General features: G+C 39.5%; 1 protein-coding gene across 1 annotated transcript in view; it reads right to left on the reverse strand.

Moving 5' to 3' along the window:
- egln1a (egl-9 family hypoxia-inducible factor 1a) overlaps positions 1 to 13,838 on the reverse strand; it is a 28,530-nt gene extending 14,692 nt beyond the window's left edge. Inside the window, exon 1 of the mRNA XM_047351125.1 lies at positions 12,874 to 13,838. Within this exon, the coding sequence (XP_047207081.1) occupies positions 12,874 to 13,563 (690 nt within the window). The 5' untranslated portion in view covers positions 13,564 to 13,838. The remainder of the gene's footprint in view (positions 1 to 12,873) is intronic.
- Between the last annotated feature and the right edge of the window lie 1,028 nt (positions 13,839 to 14,866).

The following is a 14,866-nucleotide window of genomic DNA, read 5'->3' on the forward strand; positions in this document are numbered from 1 at the left end:
TTGCCTTTCATGTGATCTGGTCATGAGAACCTAACAAGCTGAAGCACACAGAAGAGAAAAGGCTTAAAGTAAAATCCTCATTCAGGTAGGAGAAAAAACCTTGATAAAGGTGCAACATTTAGACACGTCCACAGAGCAGGGCACATTTAAACCAGAAGTCCCACTACTGTTTATAATCAGACAGGTGCTGAACGCCAAGATGGTTTCCATGTCAAACTCAGACTACTTCTCCGTCTCCAATGGACATCTTTACATTTATCAGGAATTTATTCCTCTCCACCTGACCTTTATATCCATTTGAGCTCCCATTCTTTCAGCCACTTACTCTTCCGCGTTCCACTGTGGCCCTCATTAAGCAGCTGACCTTGCTCCTCATGTTGTTTATTTACATTCCACAAGCACAGCTTCAGAGGCCAACTGCCGTTTACGTGCAGGGAACGAGAGGAACAGAGGTCACCAAACCAAGCTCTGAGGGGCCTTCAATGAGGCCAAAGCAGAAGCAAGGACCTCCACGGATGTATGTTTAACTGAGTGCAAACATGATTTAACAACTAGAGAAAAGAAAAGAAAGTACTGAATGTAATAATGCAGTGTTTACCAAATAAACATTTGAAAGGTAGCCGGTCAGCTCGCCTTTTCGTATATTTTTGGTTGTTTGTTACCAAACTTTTTACAGGTCCAGAACCAAAATATGGTGCGATTTACAGCAGTATAGAAATAAGTTAAATTAAACATGGGATTTGAGTATTTTTGTGATTAGTAATTTCCATAATTCATTTAAATAAAGCAACACAGAGAAATTCTGTTTTTTTATTTATATTCAATTCAATTCAATTCAATTCAATTCAGTTTTATTTATATAGCGCCAACTCACAACACGTCGTCTCAAGGCACTTCACAAATGTCAGGTACATACATTCCAATTAATCCTAATCATTGAACAGTGCAGTCAGATTCAGTTATTTATTCAAATTGGATAAAAAGTTTTTCTGTCTAAGGAAACCCAACAGATTGCATCCAGTCAGTAACTTGTAGCATTCACTCCTCCCGGATGAGCATGTAGAGACAGTGGACAGTCACTGGTGTTGACTTTGCAGCAATCCCTCATACTGAGCATGCATGTAGCGACAGCGGAGAGGAAAAACTCCCTTTTAACAGGAATAAACCTCCAGCAGAACCAGGCTCAGTGTGAGCGGCCATCTGCCACGACCGACTGGGGGTTTGAGAGAACAGAGCAGAGACACAAAAAGAACAAAGAAGCACTGATCCAGGAGTACTTTCTATGAAAATGAAAAGTAAATGTTAATGGATGTAGCTCCTTTAGTCGTTTCACCTAGAAAGAAAGAACAGATTAACCTTGAAAACCGGCTCGGAGTTAGAGTCTGAAAGAGAACACATACAGTTAGTTACAGTTAAACTCAGTCAATCGCCATGTCTAGGAGAGAGAAAGGGTTAAACACTAAAAGACAGGGCTATATAGCGCTGTCTTTTAGTGTTTAAAATAGCGCCAATTCACAACACATGTTGTCTCGAGGCACTTCACAACAGTCAGGTACAGGAAGATAAATGGAAATAAGGAAATAAACTGATAAATGGTTAAATACTTCCCAGGGATTGCTGCAATGTTAGCGACTTGATGCTTCAGCCGGGTAATTCGTTATAAAAAAACCTTTTCACCAATTGAACTCAACTACGTTTATAACAAGGATCAAATTGGAATGTGTGTAAATGTATTTGAGTCTATATTTCTGTATATAAACTGAATCTGCTTGTCTTGTAAAGTGGCTGAAGATGACATCTGATATAAATTGGCCCTACATAAAACACTGAAATCAATTGCATGATTACCGTTGCAAACAGAATAATTCACTTAACCCCAAAACAAAATCCTATATTTATCTTAATCTATTCTGAAAAAAAGTGGTCAAAGAAGTTTTAATGGTGGAGCTGCTTTGCCGGTTTTCACACCTGTTGACCACAAAGCACGGCGGCTTACCAGCATTAAAGTAAAACTAGATTTAAAAAAGTTATGGTTTGAAAATAGAGAATAGGCGCGGCGCTGGTGATGTGGGGGTTGGGCGCGCGACCACGTGCAGAGGCTGTGGTGCTCGAGGCGGCCGTTGCAGGTTTGAGTCCCGGCGACCTTTGCCGAATGTCTCCCCCTCTCTCTGCCCCTCCTTCCTGTCTGCCTACTGTCAAAAATAAAGGCCTCTATTAAAAAAAAAATATAAATAGAAAATATTTCCCATCAAACTATTCCTATGGTCTAAAGTTCTGTCAATGAGATGTCAGAGTGATGGTAATTTTCTCCACCCACTGTTACTGCACACTGCCAGTCAGCCGCTAAAAAAAAAGCCCCAACAAGTTCCTGCACAGACATGGTGTGGAAACTAAGGGAGCTCCCTTCATTACAGTTATTATATTGCGTCAGTTTTAAATCACCAGTTGCCAAGCTACCGGCAGCACATCTATTAAGCACCAGAATGCAGGCTGGCTACCTGAGCAGATAGCTGGACTAGCTAACCAGCTAATATCAGGTTGTTGCCAATAAAAGGTATAAGTAATTGCCACTTGAAATCTACAACATATTTTAGTAGGTTTTCATTCAATATTTTTGCTTACAGTCCATGTATAGAAAACTGTCAAGCTATATTATTTTAGCTGCAGTAGTAGCTGCAGAAAGTGCTGTTCCTTACCTTTTTAAAACAAAGTTAAATAAATAGTTTTGTTTGAATCTCGTGTGTTCATACCCCAGGTCATCATACCAAGAAAATCTCATAATGGCCAACGTCTAGTGAAAAAGTTCACTTATTTCCCTTCGATTTTCTTCTCATCTTAGCAAAAAAAAATATCAGATTTTGTTCATTTTTATACATTTTTTGATCAGTAATTTAGCAATTAGCATTTAAACCAAAATACTCAAAGACTGTACAGCTTGCAGGTAAAACACTGATGAAGATTACAATTATTCATACCTCTGGCAGACTTTGGCTTAAAGTGCACCGATATGACAATTTGGGTCAATATCGATATCCGATACTACAATTGTTGTTATGGCTGATAACTGATATCTACAGATAATATTTCCTTACCCTTTCAACACTGAAAAAATGACCACACCGCTGACATTGCTTCTCTGCTACAGTTTAACACCCAACAATCCTGTGCTGCATCGACATCACTGTCACATGACCAAACAAATATCACATGGCCGGTTCCAACCCCCTCCTCCTACTGAAACACATTCACAAACGGCAAAAAAATGGAAATAAACAACGGTTTTAAACATCAGCGCAGTTTTAAATATAGGACTGATACCCAATGTTAATGCCAATATGTCGGGAATCTCTAGTTTCAAGTATTTTCAAGCAACATATTTCTTCTGAAAGAAGTACTTTAAGGTTTTGGTGTGGCCCAGCTACAGTCCTGACTTGATTTGACAGAATCTGTGGGGGGAGCTAAATCATTTTGGGTTTTGGCAAGGAAGCCTTCAAACCTTAAACATTGGAGCTTATCACCAAAGATAAATTGACAAAATACCAGTGGAAACATGCCAAAGAAAACCTGCTCAACACTTATAAGAACAAAATGAATGAACAAAATGCAAATAAAATCTGAAAATTGATATTGTAAGAATAATTTTAGGACTAACTGTTCACATGAACAAGTCAAGTGAGATTCCTACAGGCTGATTAATTGTGATTAATCTTAGTTTTTATTTTGTAGAAAAAGATTTTGGTATAATCACTATAGCGCATCATCCCAATAGCTATTTAAAGTAGTACTAACTCCCTAAATGTACATTTTTCAAACATCAGGAAGATTTGCCTCACAAGCAGAAATTCTCCTCCAGTGAAGTACGTACGTGAGTAGACAGCAAGTGTTTGTTCAGCCGTTTTGCAGCACACATTGTCTGTTGATGTAATCAACACGTATCTGAATCTTGGCCGAGCAGAATCGATTGGGAAATGGCTTACTGTGAGTCCTATTTGCTATGATCTGTTAATAAACCAACACCCAAACAAGGCTTCAGAGCACGTTAGTCCTGCAAAATGACCTGATCACTCCTGAGGATAACCTGATCACTGGGGTGTTATCAGTTCATCGCACTACATCCATTGATGTGAACCACGAACTGGGGTGGGGCGAAACGGAAAAGCTGCAAGGGACCTGCTCACTTCACAGAAGAGATGCTTATCCAAACACGGAGCACTAACAGTTGGGATTGAGACCTTGCAACAAGGAGGAGTGTGGGAATCAAGACAGTTCAGGTCACAGGCAGAAGGAACTAGCCGTTTCATCTGACAGCATTGCCTCAAAGGAAATACCCGTTTAAAGAAATGACTTAGTTCATCACTTTGTTTACAGTTGGACATGAACAATAGAAGGACATATACAGAATACGTATCATCTTTAGAGCATTAAAGCAGTAAAACAGTGTTCTTATAGGGAGTCACTGCTTGTTGATATCGAACATCATCCTTAAACAAAAGACAAACACATAAGCTGGTTTCTGTAAACTGCTTAAGAATAATCATCTGGTATATGATTAATCTAACGCAACCAAACCTTGTTCCACTTTGCTCCTAGTCTCATTAATTAAATCTTGGAGGATTATGAAGTGTTTTACTAGAGATGTAATGAGATCGCTGTCTCTTCTCAAGAAAAGAAACCCCCACAGCGTGATGTTGCCACCACCATGTTTCACCGTTTGGATGGTGTTCAGGGTTCAGTGTTAGTTTTCCTTCACATGCCAAAAGGTTTTGGTCTCATCTAAACAGATCGACTTATTCCACGTTTGCCGTGTCCCTATGGGTGTGGCTTGTTTCTAACAATGCTTATCTTCTTGACACTTTTCCATAAAAGCCAGATTTGCACAGTACACAATTGTTGTCCTCTTGAAAAATTCTCCCACCGAAGCTTTGAAACTCTGCACCTCCTCCAGAGATACCATCAGCCTCTTAGCTACTTCTCTGATTATTGCTCTCCTTTCAAATTAAAGTGCCAGTTATCATTCTTTCTAAGGCAACATTGACCGACTGACTGCAGGCCCTACCCAATGAGAATGCCTGACTAATTAAAAAGCTCTTATTAGCTTGTTGTATTTGTGTTTTTCTATAAATGGTAGGGCTGCAACTAATGATTATTTTGCTAATCAATTAATCTGTCAACTATTTTTTCAATTAATATGCGGATAGCAAAAGGTGCTTATTAGATATTTTACCGAATTTGGACCAGGTGAAGCTAAAGCTAAGCCACACGAGGAGTTCTGGATAGAGCATATTTACCAACAAAGAAGGTTCTTATCATAAATGCAAATTTTATACATTTGTTTGGGCAATGTTGGCCTAATTATTGCTCTGAATTGTTTCTTTGAGAACATAACATGTTTTAAAGTCTGTATACTTCAGTTAACGATTATTTGATTACTAAATTAGTTGAAGATTATTTCAACAATTGATTAATCTGATTGTTTCAGCTCTAGTAAAGAATAGTACATTTTTCCAAATAACCACATTTTCCACAAGATCAAGCATTTTTTAAAAATAATTCTGAATGCATAAACCTGCTCAGTTTAATTGCACCACACACAAACATTCAACTCTGAATTCTAGTAAAGCGATCGTGAAGAATGCTCAGATTGATCCCTAGTGGCTGTCCTTCTGTTTGGATGTGCCTATGATTGATGGGTATGCCTTTTCTCTGACTAACAACAAAACAATACGCAGGAAAAAAAGTGGCGCGCAAGGTGCTGCTTCAGGAAGGCTAGTGCTGTAAGCGGAAGGAAGAACCGTCCACACAGCCTATAGCATAACGTACGGCAGGCTCCAGTGTGTAGTGGACCACCATTACAAGACTTCCTCTCCTCTACACACAACACAGCTTCAGGATTTAGGTCAAGAGTCAACTTCTGCATATCCACGCATCTTTTGTCACATATAAATGGCAAAAAAAAAAAACAACAAACATCTGTTAACAAAATAAAACACACAAAGTCACTATCAACCCAGACCTCTGAGAGATGAGGGCAAGGATTTTGTCTAGAAGTATCTTAAGCAAATTAAAATGCTTCTTAGTGTCATTGTTGAGCCTTCACAGAAAATAAGAAGCTCAGTCAGTTGTGCAAAATGTTAGAAAACGGTTTTTACAAATATTTCCTGTTTCTTTTTATCACTGGGATAAAACTCATTAGTCAAGGATTTAACAGTTTTATTACATTTACACTATTGCTCCTTGCTATATTACTATAATAAGGGAAATAAAGGCCAATAAAAACAAATATCTTGGAGGGTTTAATTCCCTTTTCAGATCATTGATCTATGGCCATTTTCCTTTACCATTCACTCTTCTGTAGGAAAGAAAAGGAAAAAGGTGTTGCAGCACCTTTTATCATATCACAAACGTCAGTTCATTTTATTGGGATTTTATGTGATGCACCGACACAAAGTAGCACTAATTGTGAGGTGAAAGGAAGACGTTCAAAAATCTGAAAAGTGTGGGGTGCATTTGTACTTAGCCCTCTTGAGTCAATACATTATAAGATTTGCTGCAATTAACATAGCCCTTCTTAGCTTAAGCTCAAATGGCTCAAGTACAGTCAGAAAGATGAAGAGTGCCTGTGTTTCTGGACTTTGACTGGGCCATTCTAACACATGTGCTTTGATCCAAACCTTTCATTTGCTTCTCTGGCTGTATGTGTAGAGTTTTCTTTCTGGCATTACCCTGTATCAATCTCCATCTTCCTTCTCTTCAACTCTGACAAGCCTCCATGTTCCTGCTGAACAAAAGCACCCCCACAACATGATGCTTCCACTACCATGTTTCATACATACGACTTTTGTATGTGGGCAAAATGGTTTAAGTTTGATCTCCTCTAACCAGACCATCTTCATCCACATACTGGCAGCATCCTCTACACGGCTTGTGGAAAGCAGCAAATGGGACTTCTTCTAGCTGCCCTTAAATAATAGCTTTCTTCTCACCACTCTTCCATAAAGGCCAGACTTGTGGAGTGCAGGCTTGATAAGATGTCCTGTCGACAAATTCTCCCACTTGAGCTGTGGATCTTATCTCTATGAAGTTGGTTTTTTTTTTTTTACAAATGTATTATTGTATTTCTAATTATGCAACCTCTGAAGGAAATTGGTTGGAGTGGATTTATTTGAGTGATATCAAATGCTTGCCACACTTTTCAGATAAAAAAAACAAAACACAATTATGCACTACTTTGTGTTGGTCTGCCACATAAAATCCCAATTAACAGTTTGTGGAAAGGTTCAAGAGGTTAGAACACTTTGCAAGTCTTGGGTTTACTTACTGTGTAATAAACAACTGAGCTTTTGCTGAATTCCTAGTAGAGTCAAGTCCCTGACCCCAAGGTGTTTAATTTATAAGTAAAACAATGCTTCATGATTCCCTAAATCACAGATTGTGATAACTAGACTGTGGAGAAAATCCAAAACAATCAACCAAACGAAAAACTGGGTCCCTGGATAGTCAGGTTAACCTTATTTTTAGCAGCAGGCATCTGTGCTGAAACAACACCCGGCAAATGGAAACAACCCAGATCCTGACACTACTCCACATGCTTTTATGTCAGGCAGCAGGCATGATGGATGCATTACTTCAGGATGTGTCTTTCAATGTGGTTATTAAGGGAATTAGAGGACACATTAGGCATCAGTCAGGGTTAAATACATTTCTGCCAAGCGAAACATAATCACTGCAGTGCATTTACCACCTAGTGAGCTAGCAAAGTCAAGGTAAATTCCTGCAAAACTGCATGCTAGACATATTTGTACTTTATGCTAACACTAAGCAGGAGCCGGTATGAGATTCTCATGCTTCGATTCCCAGTTTGCAAACATTTATAAAGCTGTCCTGAAGCCAATCCTTTGAAATCTTGGCTGTGTGCTCAGGGCTCATTGTCCTGCTAAAAGACAATAATAATAATATAATAATAATCTTTATTGGTCATTGTACATGTACATTACAACAAAAGTTGTCCTCTGCATTTAACCCATCCCTTACAGGGAGCAGTGAGCAATCTGACCTCCCAGTCTTAGGTCAAGAGCGCTCTAGAGCAGGTTTTCATCCACAATGTCTCTCTGTATATTGTTCCATTCATCGTTCCATCAATCCTGACTAGTCTCCCAGTTCCTGTCACTGAAAAAAATTCCCAGCATGATGCTGCCACCACCGTTTTTCACTATAGGGACAGTATTAATCATGTGATGAGCAGTGCCTGGTTTCCTCCAAACATGCTGCCTGGCATCCATGCAAAAAAGTTCAATATTTGTCTCATAAGACCACAGAATTTTATTTCCTATGATCTGAGGGTTCTTCAGGTGCCTTATGGCAACGTCCAGGACAGCTGCCACGTGCATTTTACTAGGTAGTGGCTTCCATCTGCCCGCTCTACCACACAGGCGTGTTTAGTGGATTTATACAGAAACGGTTGTCCTTTTAGAAAGTTCTCCTCTCTCCACAGAGCAAAGCTGGAGCTCTGACAGAGAGATCATCGGGTTCTTGGTCGCCTCTCTGGCTAAGGCCACTGTGCTCATTGGGACCTTCAAAAGCAGCAGATTTTTTTCTCTCCCTTCTCCAAATGTTTTCTTTGAGATAATCCTGTCATAAAGGTCTGCAGACAGTTCCTTTAAACCCACACTTTGGGGTTGTGCCTTTCTAAATCATGTTCAAACAACTGAATTTAACACAGGTGGATTCCAATTAAGCAGTAGAAACATCTCAAGGTGATCAGTGGAAAAAGCATGAGGATTTGACAAAAGCAGGTAAAAATCTACCATGAAAAAATCCCAGATAGGGAGGTAGGACTTGATGGATAAACTGTGAACTAAAGCTCCCAGTCAGCTCCCAGTTTATACTCCTCTGCATATTTTGTGTTAACCCTGCTGAATATCACAGCGTTTTACCAAGTCTACATTAAAACCCATCGATAAAATCCACCAATCCTATGGGAGACATTTATTTCTATGGCTACAGAGAGAGAGAGCTGTGCTCTCCAAGCTTTTAAAGAGCTTTTAACCACACAAGTTAAAGATTTTCAGCATTTGAGATACAGATTAAAGCAAACAACACCCCAGTATTGTTAAACAATCCCTGGTTTTGTATTTGGATGGAACAGCCAAGCAACTGGAGCACGTACGGGTCTGATTACTGTTCCCACAAAAAAAAAAAAACATCTTGCAAGTTTTAATTATTAAAGATCTATGGTTTATTCCAGTTTTCTTCTGAGTTAAAACTTTTTTTAATTCAGCTTCAAATCTTAACCTCTTTAAAATTATGTTTTTTGATGGCCAACATCCTCGTCGGAGCCGTCTTTTTTCCTTTCCAGGAGTTGGGATTGAGGCGTTTAATTTAAAATCCACTCCACCAACACATGTCCACATACTCTGGAGTGGCAGCCAGTGAAGCAATCTGAGATAAATGCTGTTTTGGTCTGATTTCACAGTTTTTAATTGCATTCTCGGCTCCGCTGTTGCAGTGGGTGAAGATCTGTGTTCTCAGTTCGCTTAACCAGTAGCAGGAGGAGGACCCAATCAGCACCAGTGATAAACTGCCCAGGTTTCAGTTCCCCAGTCGAAACATACATAAATAATTATCTGGGTCGATAAAAAGGTTCCAGGATGTTATGTACTGGAGAAAAACAGGAACTCATAGTGAAAACGTGACTTAAGTCAAGTCTGAAGTCTTATGGCCTCAACACAGAGAAAGATCATTATTCTGCATGTATTTGTAAAACTTTAAGCTTCCTGATAATATTGTAACGGACACCGAAAGCAGTCAACATGCAGGATCTGCAGAGAAACAAACATGTCCAAATGTCTGTGGAATGTTATCAAGTGAGAAAAGGAAGCAGAAACAATGGCATTAAACAATTATATGGGCAAAATCTTTTCCTCCTGTCTCTTCCAATCTGAAACGTGCCGACATCATTTCGTATCCCTTTGAGCCACTGATAGTCATGAGTCACAATTTGTGCAAGTCATGCCGTTTTCTGCTGGTCATAGTCCAGCTGAGTGTTTGCCAGCACAACTAGGGCAGTAGGTGAGGAAGTCAAGTTTTCACACAGCTTTCTGCTAAGTCAGATACCGAGTCAACCTGGAATGCTTCATGCTTACTGGGAACCAGCTAAAGGGGGAAAAAGGACTAATAACAATCATAGCTCTCACAAGCACTGTCAACATTTCTGAAAACAGCAAAGACCAAAATCACTGAAATGTAAAGTACGGTATATTTATAACATAATATGGAAACAGATCAAACTAAATAATGTCTAAAAGTGCAGTTTTATTTCTCAAGGTCCTCAAAAACAGCTTCAGTCAGATAATTTGTAAGCTTTTCTTTCCTTTAAATATTTCTGCAGACAAATAGAAAGTACAAAATACATAAATTTAATGTAAACAGAGTGTAATAAATTACTGTCCTGAGCTTCTTCTCACTTAAATCCTGTCTGTGCCCATACAGTATTGACACCAGGGGAGGTGGAAGAGGAAAGGGCCGGGAGCCGCTCAGTTCCCCTCGGGTTAGTCTCATGCAACAAGGTCAAAGCGACCAGATCTGGTTAAAAGAAGAGCGGCAGGTCACACGCAACCCAACAGCTGAGAAGAAGCAAAACTGTTATTGCTTCGGGCTGAGGGGAACCTGCTTTTCTGAAACCATGCTCAGCAGTTAGAAGTACCAGAAAAGACGCAATCTGTGCTGGGATATCTCAGAGACAAAGGATTCTCACTATAACCAGGATAAGAGCAAAAAACACCCGCCACTTACATCATTTTCTTACAAGCAGGTCTCAGAGAAACAGAAGCTGAAGTGTTTTTTTCTTTCATGTACACTTATGAAATGTGTGCATGACACAATTTGTGTGATCTTTTATATGGTTGCTGTTAACTTAAATATTCAGCCGGCCACCTCGATTGTGTCGGACTGGGTCAGTCAGCCATGTGAATGATTCACTGCGTTATCCGGTATCAGTCCACGGTTTTCCAAATAACACTACCACCTTGGATTAGAGCGTTTGTAGCTTCATCTCCTGCTTCAAAAGGAGAATCTCTCTCTCTTGTAGTTTTTCCATTGTGCTCATTTGTAACAGACTTCCTAAAAGCCATGAAGATAAGACAGACCAGGCGAGTACAACTAGATAAGTCAACGTTTCTACACATTTACTGTTTCAGAGTTTTCCAGATTTTAGTTCTATTTTCTGTATTAGGACTGTATGATATTAGAGAAACATGTAATACTATTGCTGAATATTGTGATCAGCTACAATTAACCCACATTATTGGCTGAGGACTTTAGCATCTGAGCCAATAAAAGCACACATTAACTGTGTGGGTGTCAAGGGCAGTGAAAGTCTATCCAACAGGCCAAACATATAATTAATATGGAGAATTTGCATGAAAGCAAAGAAAGAAAAGAAATAAAAACCAACAAATGTTACATCCTAGATGCCATTCTGTAATATTGCACACACTGACTAATGTGATGCAATTTAGTGTGCAGATTTATTTTGTGACTGATTACTCAACATTTACCCTTAAAATACTAGTTTGAAAAGTAGTCTGGTTTTATTTCCTGCAAATTTCACAAATCCTACAAAAACACAGGTTACCTTTGGGAAACCCAACTAACTTGGATCAGCTCTGTTTAAAAATGTCTAACACTAACATTAAATCAGGACTAGATTATCCAAAACAGATTCTTTAAAGCTAATCTTCAGATCTTTAATATCTTTAATCTGACAGAAATCAGAATCTGCCAATTTTACCCTTAATCTGCATCAAAATCAATAACTCCCACTATTTCCAGCTGAGTCAACCAACAGGTTGTTTGTTAAGTAAAAACAGGGCCATTTGTTATGATGCATAAATGCATTGTAATTTCTTAATTTTCTGTTAGACTCAAAACTACTCGGTCTCTCAGGAAGAGGCTTCAGAAAAAGAAAAACTCGTAGGTCAGACTACAGAGAAATGCGGCAATCCATTTGCGACGGATTGAAATCAGCCTATATTTCCTTAGTTGGCAGATGAAATACTGAAAAATCAGATTTTCTCCAATGCATCAAATATTTAAAAAACTAAGAACACCCTTTATTTTTGGTCATAAACACATAAACCAGGAGCATGTATTTTGATGCACTTACAATGGGAATATTCATTGCCAAATAAAGTTAGTTACTTGCTTATTATTTCAAAATTGGAACCCCGCAGGTCAAACCTCCAAGAAAGCTGGAAGCCACTATCAACCAAGAAAAGCCTGATCAGTGCATCTTTACACATGCCTGATTTTTATTCCGCTTTATTTAACCCAACTTACAAATAAGTGGTAAAATCTATTATTACAACTGATACTCGTCCTGCTTTATGTTCGCTACGTCCAGGATGTGAATCAGAGCTTTGGTCATTTCTTCTGTGATCAGCAAAAAAAAAACAATTGGTGGATCTTGACTCATACCTTATGTTTATTTGGCTTCATTCCGCCCCCTTTATATTTACACACCTAAGATCTAGATAATACATTTTCTGTTGGACAATTGTGCTTTGAGTTATACCTGCTTAACCTGCTGTTTTTTCCGTGCAAATCTATTAAAATATTGAATGGATCTCTCTAGTTCTTTGTGTGAAGTGAATTCACATGAGAGAGATAAAGCCATTCACTTGAGCAGGACTCTCTTCCTTACACATAAAAGTCAGCTCAAATTAATGCATATAAGGCATAACAGTTCCTGATGGCTGCATGATTTTCGGATCAAACTAGATGTGTTCAGCTGTGACCAACAGCACCCAGTTTCCTGAAGAACACAAATTCAACAGCATTGATTTATTGTGTGCCTGTACTTGCTGTCATACTTACTTTCGTCCTTCCATTTATAGTGTAGTTCCCCAGTTTGCCATTACAGTGTCTGATTAGGTCGTCCATCCGACTCATTAGGAAGCTGATCTTCTCGCAGCCAGGCTCTTTTCCCTCTATCCAGGTGATTTTGTCCCCTCGGATGTCTTTCGTGGAGTCGCTCTTTTGACTCACCAGCTGGCCGTCTGTGAACCTGCCCGTTTTGTACAGAGCCTTGACGTTCTCCAAAATGCCCAGTCCGGTATCTGCTCCCAGGAAGTTGTCCACCACGCAGATGCCGTGCTTGTTCATGCAGGGGACGATGCACTCTGTCGCGAGTTTCTGAGGGGAGAGGCTGGTCTGTCCATTAGCCGTAGGCGTGGTGGGGGACCCCACTTCTTCATCCCTGTCAGCAGGTGCATCTGTGTTTGGAGTTTGGGGTAAGGTTGCAGAATCCGACTGCTCCGAGTTTCTCTTTTCTCGGTGTTTCTTGCTGTCCCCCGGCGGCGGACCCTCTCCAGGCTTCTCTTTAGGAAGAAGAAGCTTATCCATATCCTTACAAATCAGCTTGTGTTTCTTCCAGTCTTGTTTCTGGTGCTCTTTGCTGCAGTAGAAGGAACTCCGGCACCGACCACACTTTAAAAGGTTCTCCATTTTCCCACAAAGTTCACAGTATTGTCGGTCACCTTCCAGGTCGCTTTGCTGGTTCTCCATGTTGGAGGTTGCAGCGGGGTGTACTGCCCCTTTAAGCCCGATCCTTCACACGCGCCCTGCTGCTAACCGTCAACTTTGGAAAAAGACCCGCTGCCTCGCTGAGCCGAGCGAAACGGGGGAATAAAACTCAAAGAGTCGGCATTTTACCGCACTCATTCCGTCTCCCCGCGTCCTACCAGGGAAGTGAAAAAATGTGCTCCCACAGACGAGTATTGAGGGGTGGGTCGGGGTCTCCAGGAGGCATTTCTGCGGGTAGCTGTTCGTGTCGCAGCTACGTGTGTGCTGTTTGTTACTGGCTCAGCCCACTGTGACGTAGAAAAGAAGCCCAGCCCCCAGCGTTGCTTTCACGGGTTGTCGGAAAAAGACCTTCAGAAACACGTGGAATTCGTTAAACTATCCTATTTAAAATGGTTGAGTTATTTAATAGCCTCAAATTTGTACCATTTTTGGTGGTTTGCTCGTTTATTATATAAATCTTTTCACATTTGCTTAACTCTCACTGTTTAAAAGTAATAAGGATATAAAAGCTATCAACCCTGTATTTTCTTTCAGCTATAAGAGCTTCATCTGCAAAGTGTCCACTGAACACTGATAACAACACTCATCCAGAGTAAAATCAGGTAAGACCCTCAAAGACTGCAAGCATCTGCAGAGAAATCAGGACCTTCCAATTCTTTTTTTTACAGTCTTTACTACTTTACCCTTTTGTGACTTTAAAATAATAAAAAAAAGGATATCTTTTTTTATTGTTGTCATGATGTACACGTTTTGGAATGTGTTTTAATGTTGTATATCTAAAGATAAGCCTTTCCTCCCTTAATAATATACAGTTAACATATTGAAGATTGGTTGTCAAATGAAGAAATAATAAATTAAAAAGACAACCTTCTCAGAGGTGCCTCTAGAAAATTGTTCCGAGGGGTGGGCAGATGGGGGTCACAGATAATCTGGGTGATGTACACTGCAAACTCCACACCAGAACAGAAGATTAGGAATTTTATTATACTTTCATCTCACAAAAAAGAGGGGGGCATTTAAAGATGACATTAAAGGATACAAGTATAAGTAAATAAATATTGCAACTCATAAAAAACTTGTCATTACTTTCCTTACATTAATATTCATAAAAAATATCCATTGCGACCAATCTTAGTGCCACCACTGCAAATTCCTAATACATAAATGTAACTTCTTTATATTACTCCTGTTGTTAGTGTATTTCTGAACAAAATAATTATGTTTAAGAAGGTGTTAACCCAATGTAAAATTGCAAAAGCCAAGCTTCTCTAAGATTATATGGTCA

Source organism: Girardinichthys multiradiatus, chromosome 22, assembly GCF_021462225.1.
Source record: "Girardinichthys multiradiatus isolate DD_20200921_A chromosome 22, DD_fGirMul_XY1, whole genome shotgun sequence".
Lineage (NCBI taxonomy): Eukaryota > Metazoa > Chordata > Actinopteri > Cyprinodontiformes > Goodeidae > Girardinichthys > Girardinichthys multiradiatus.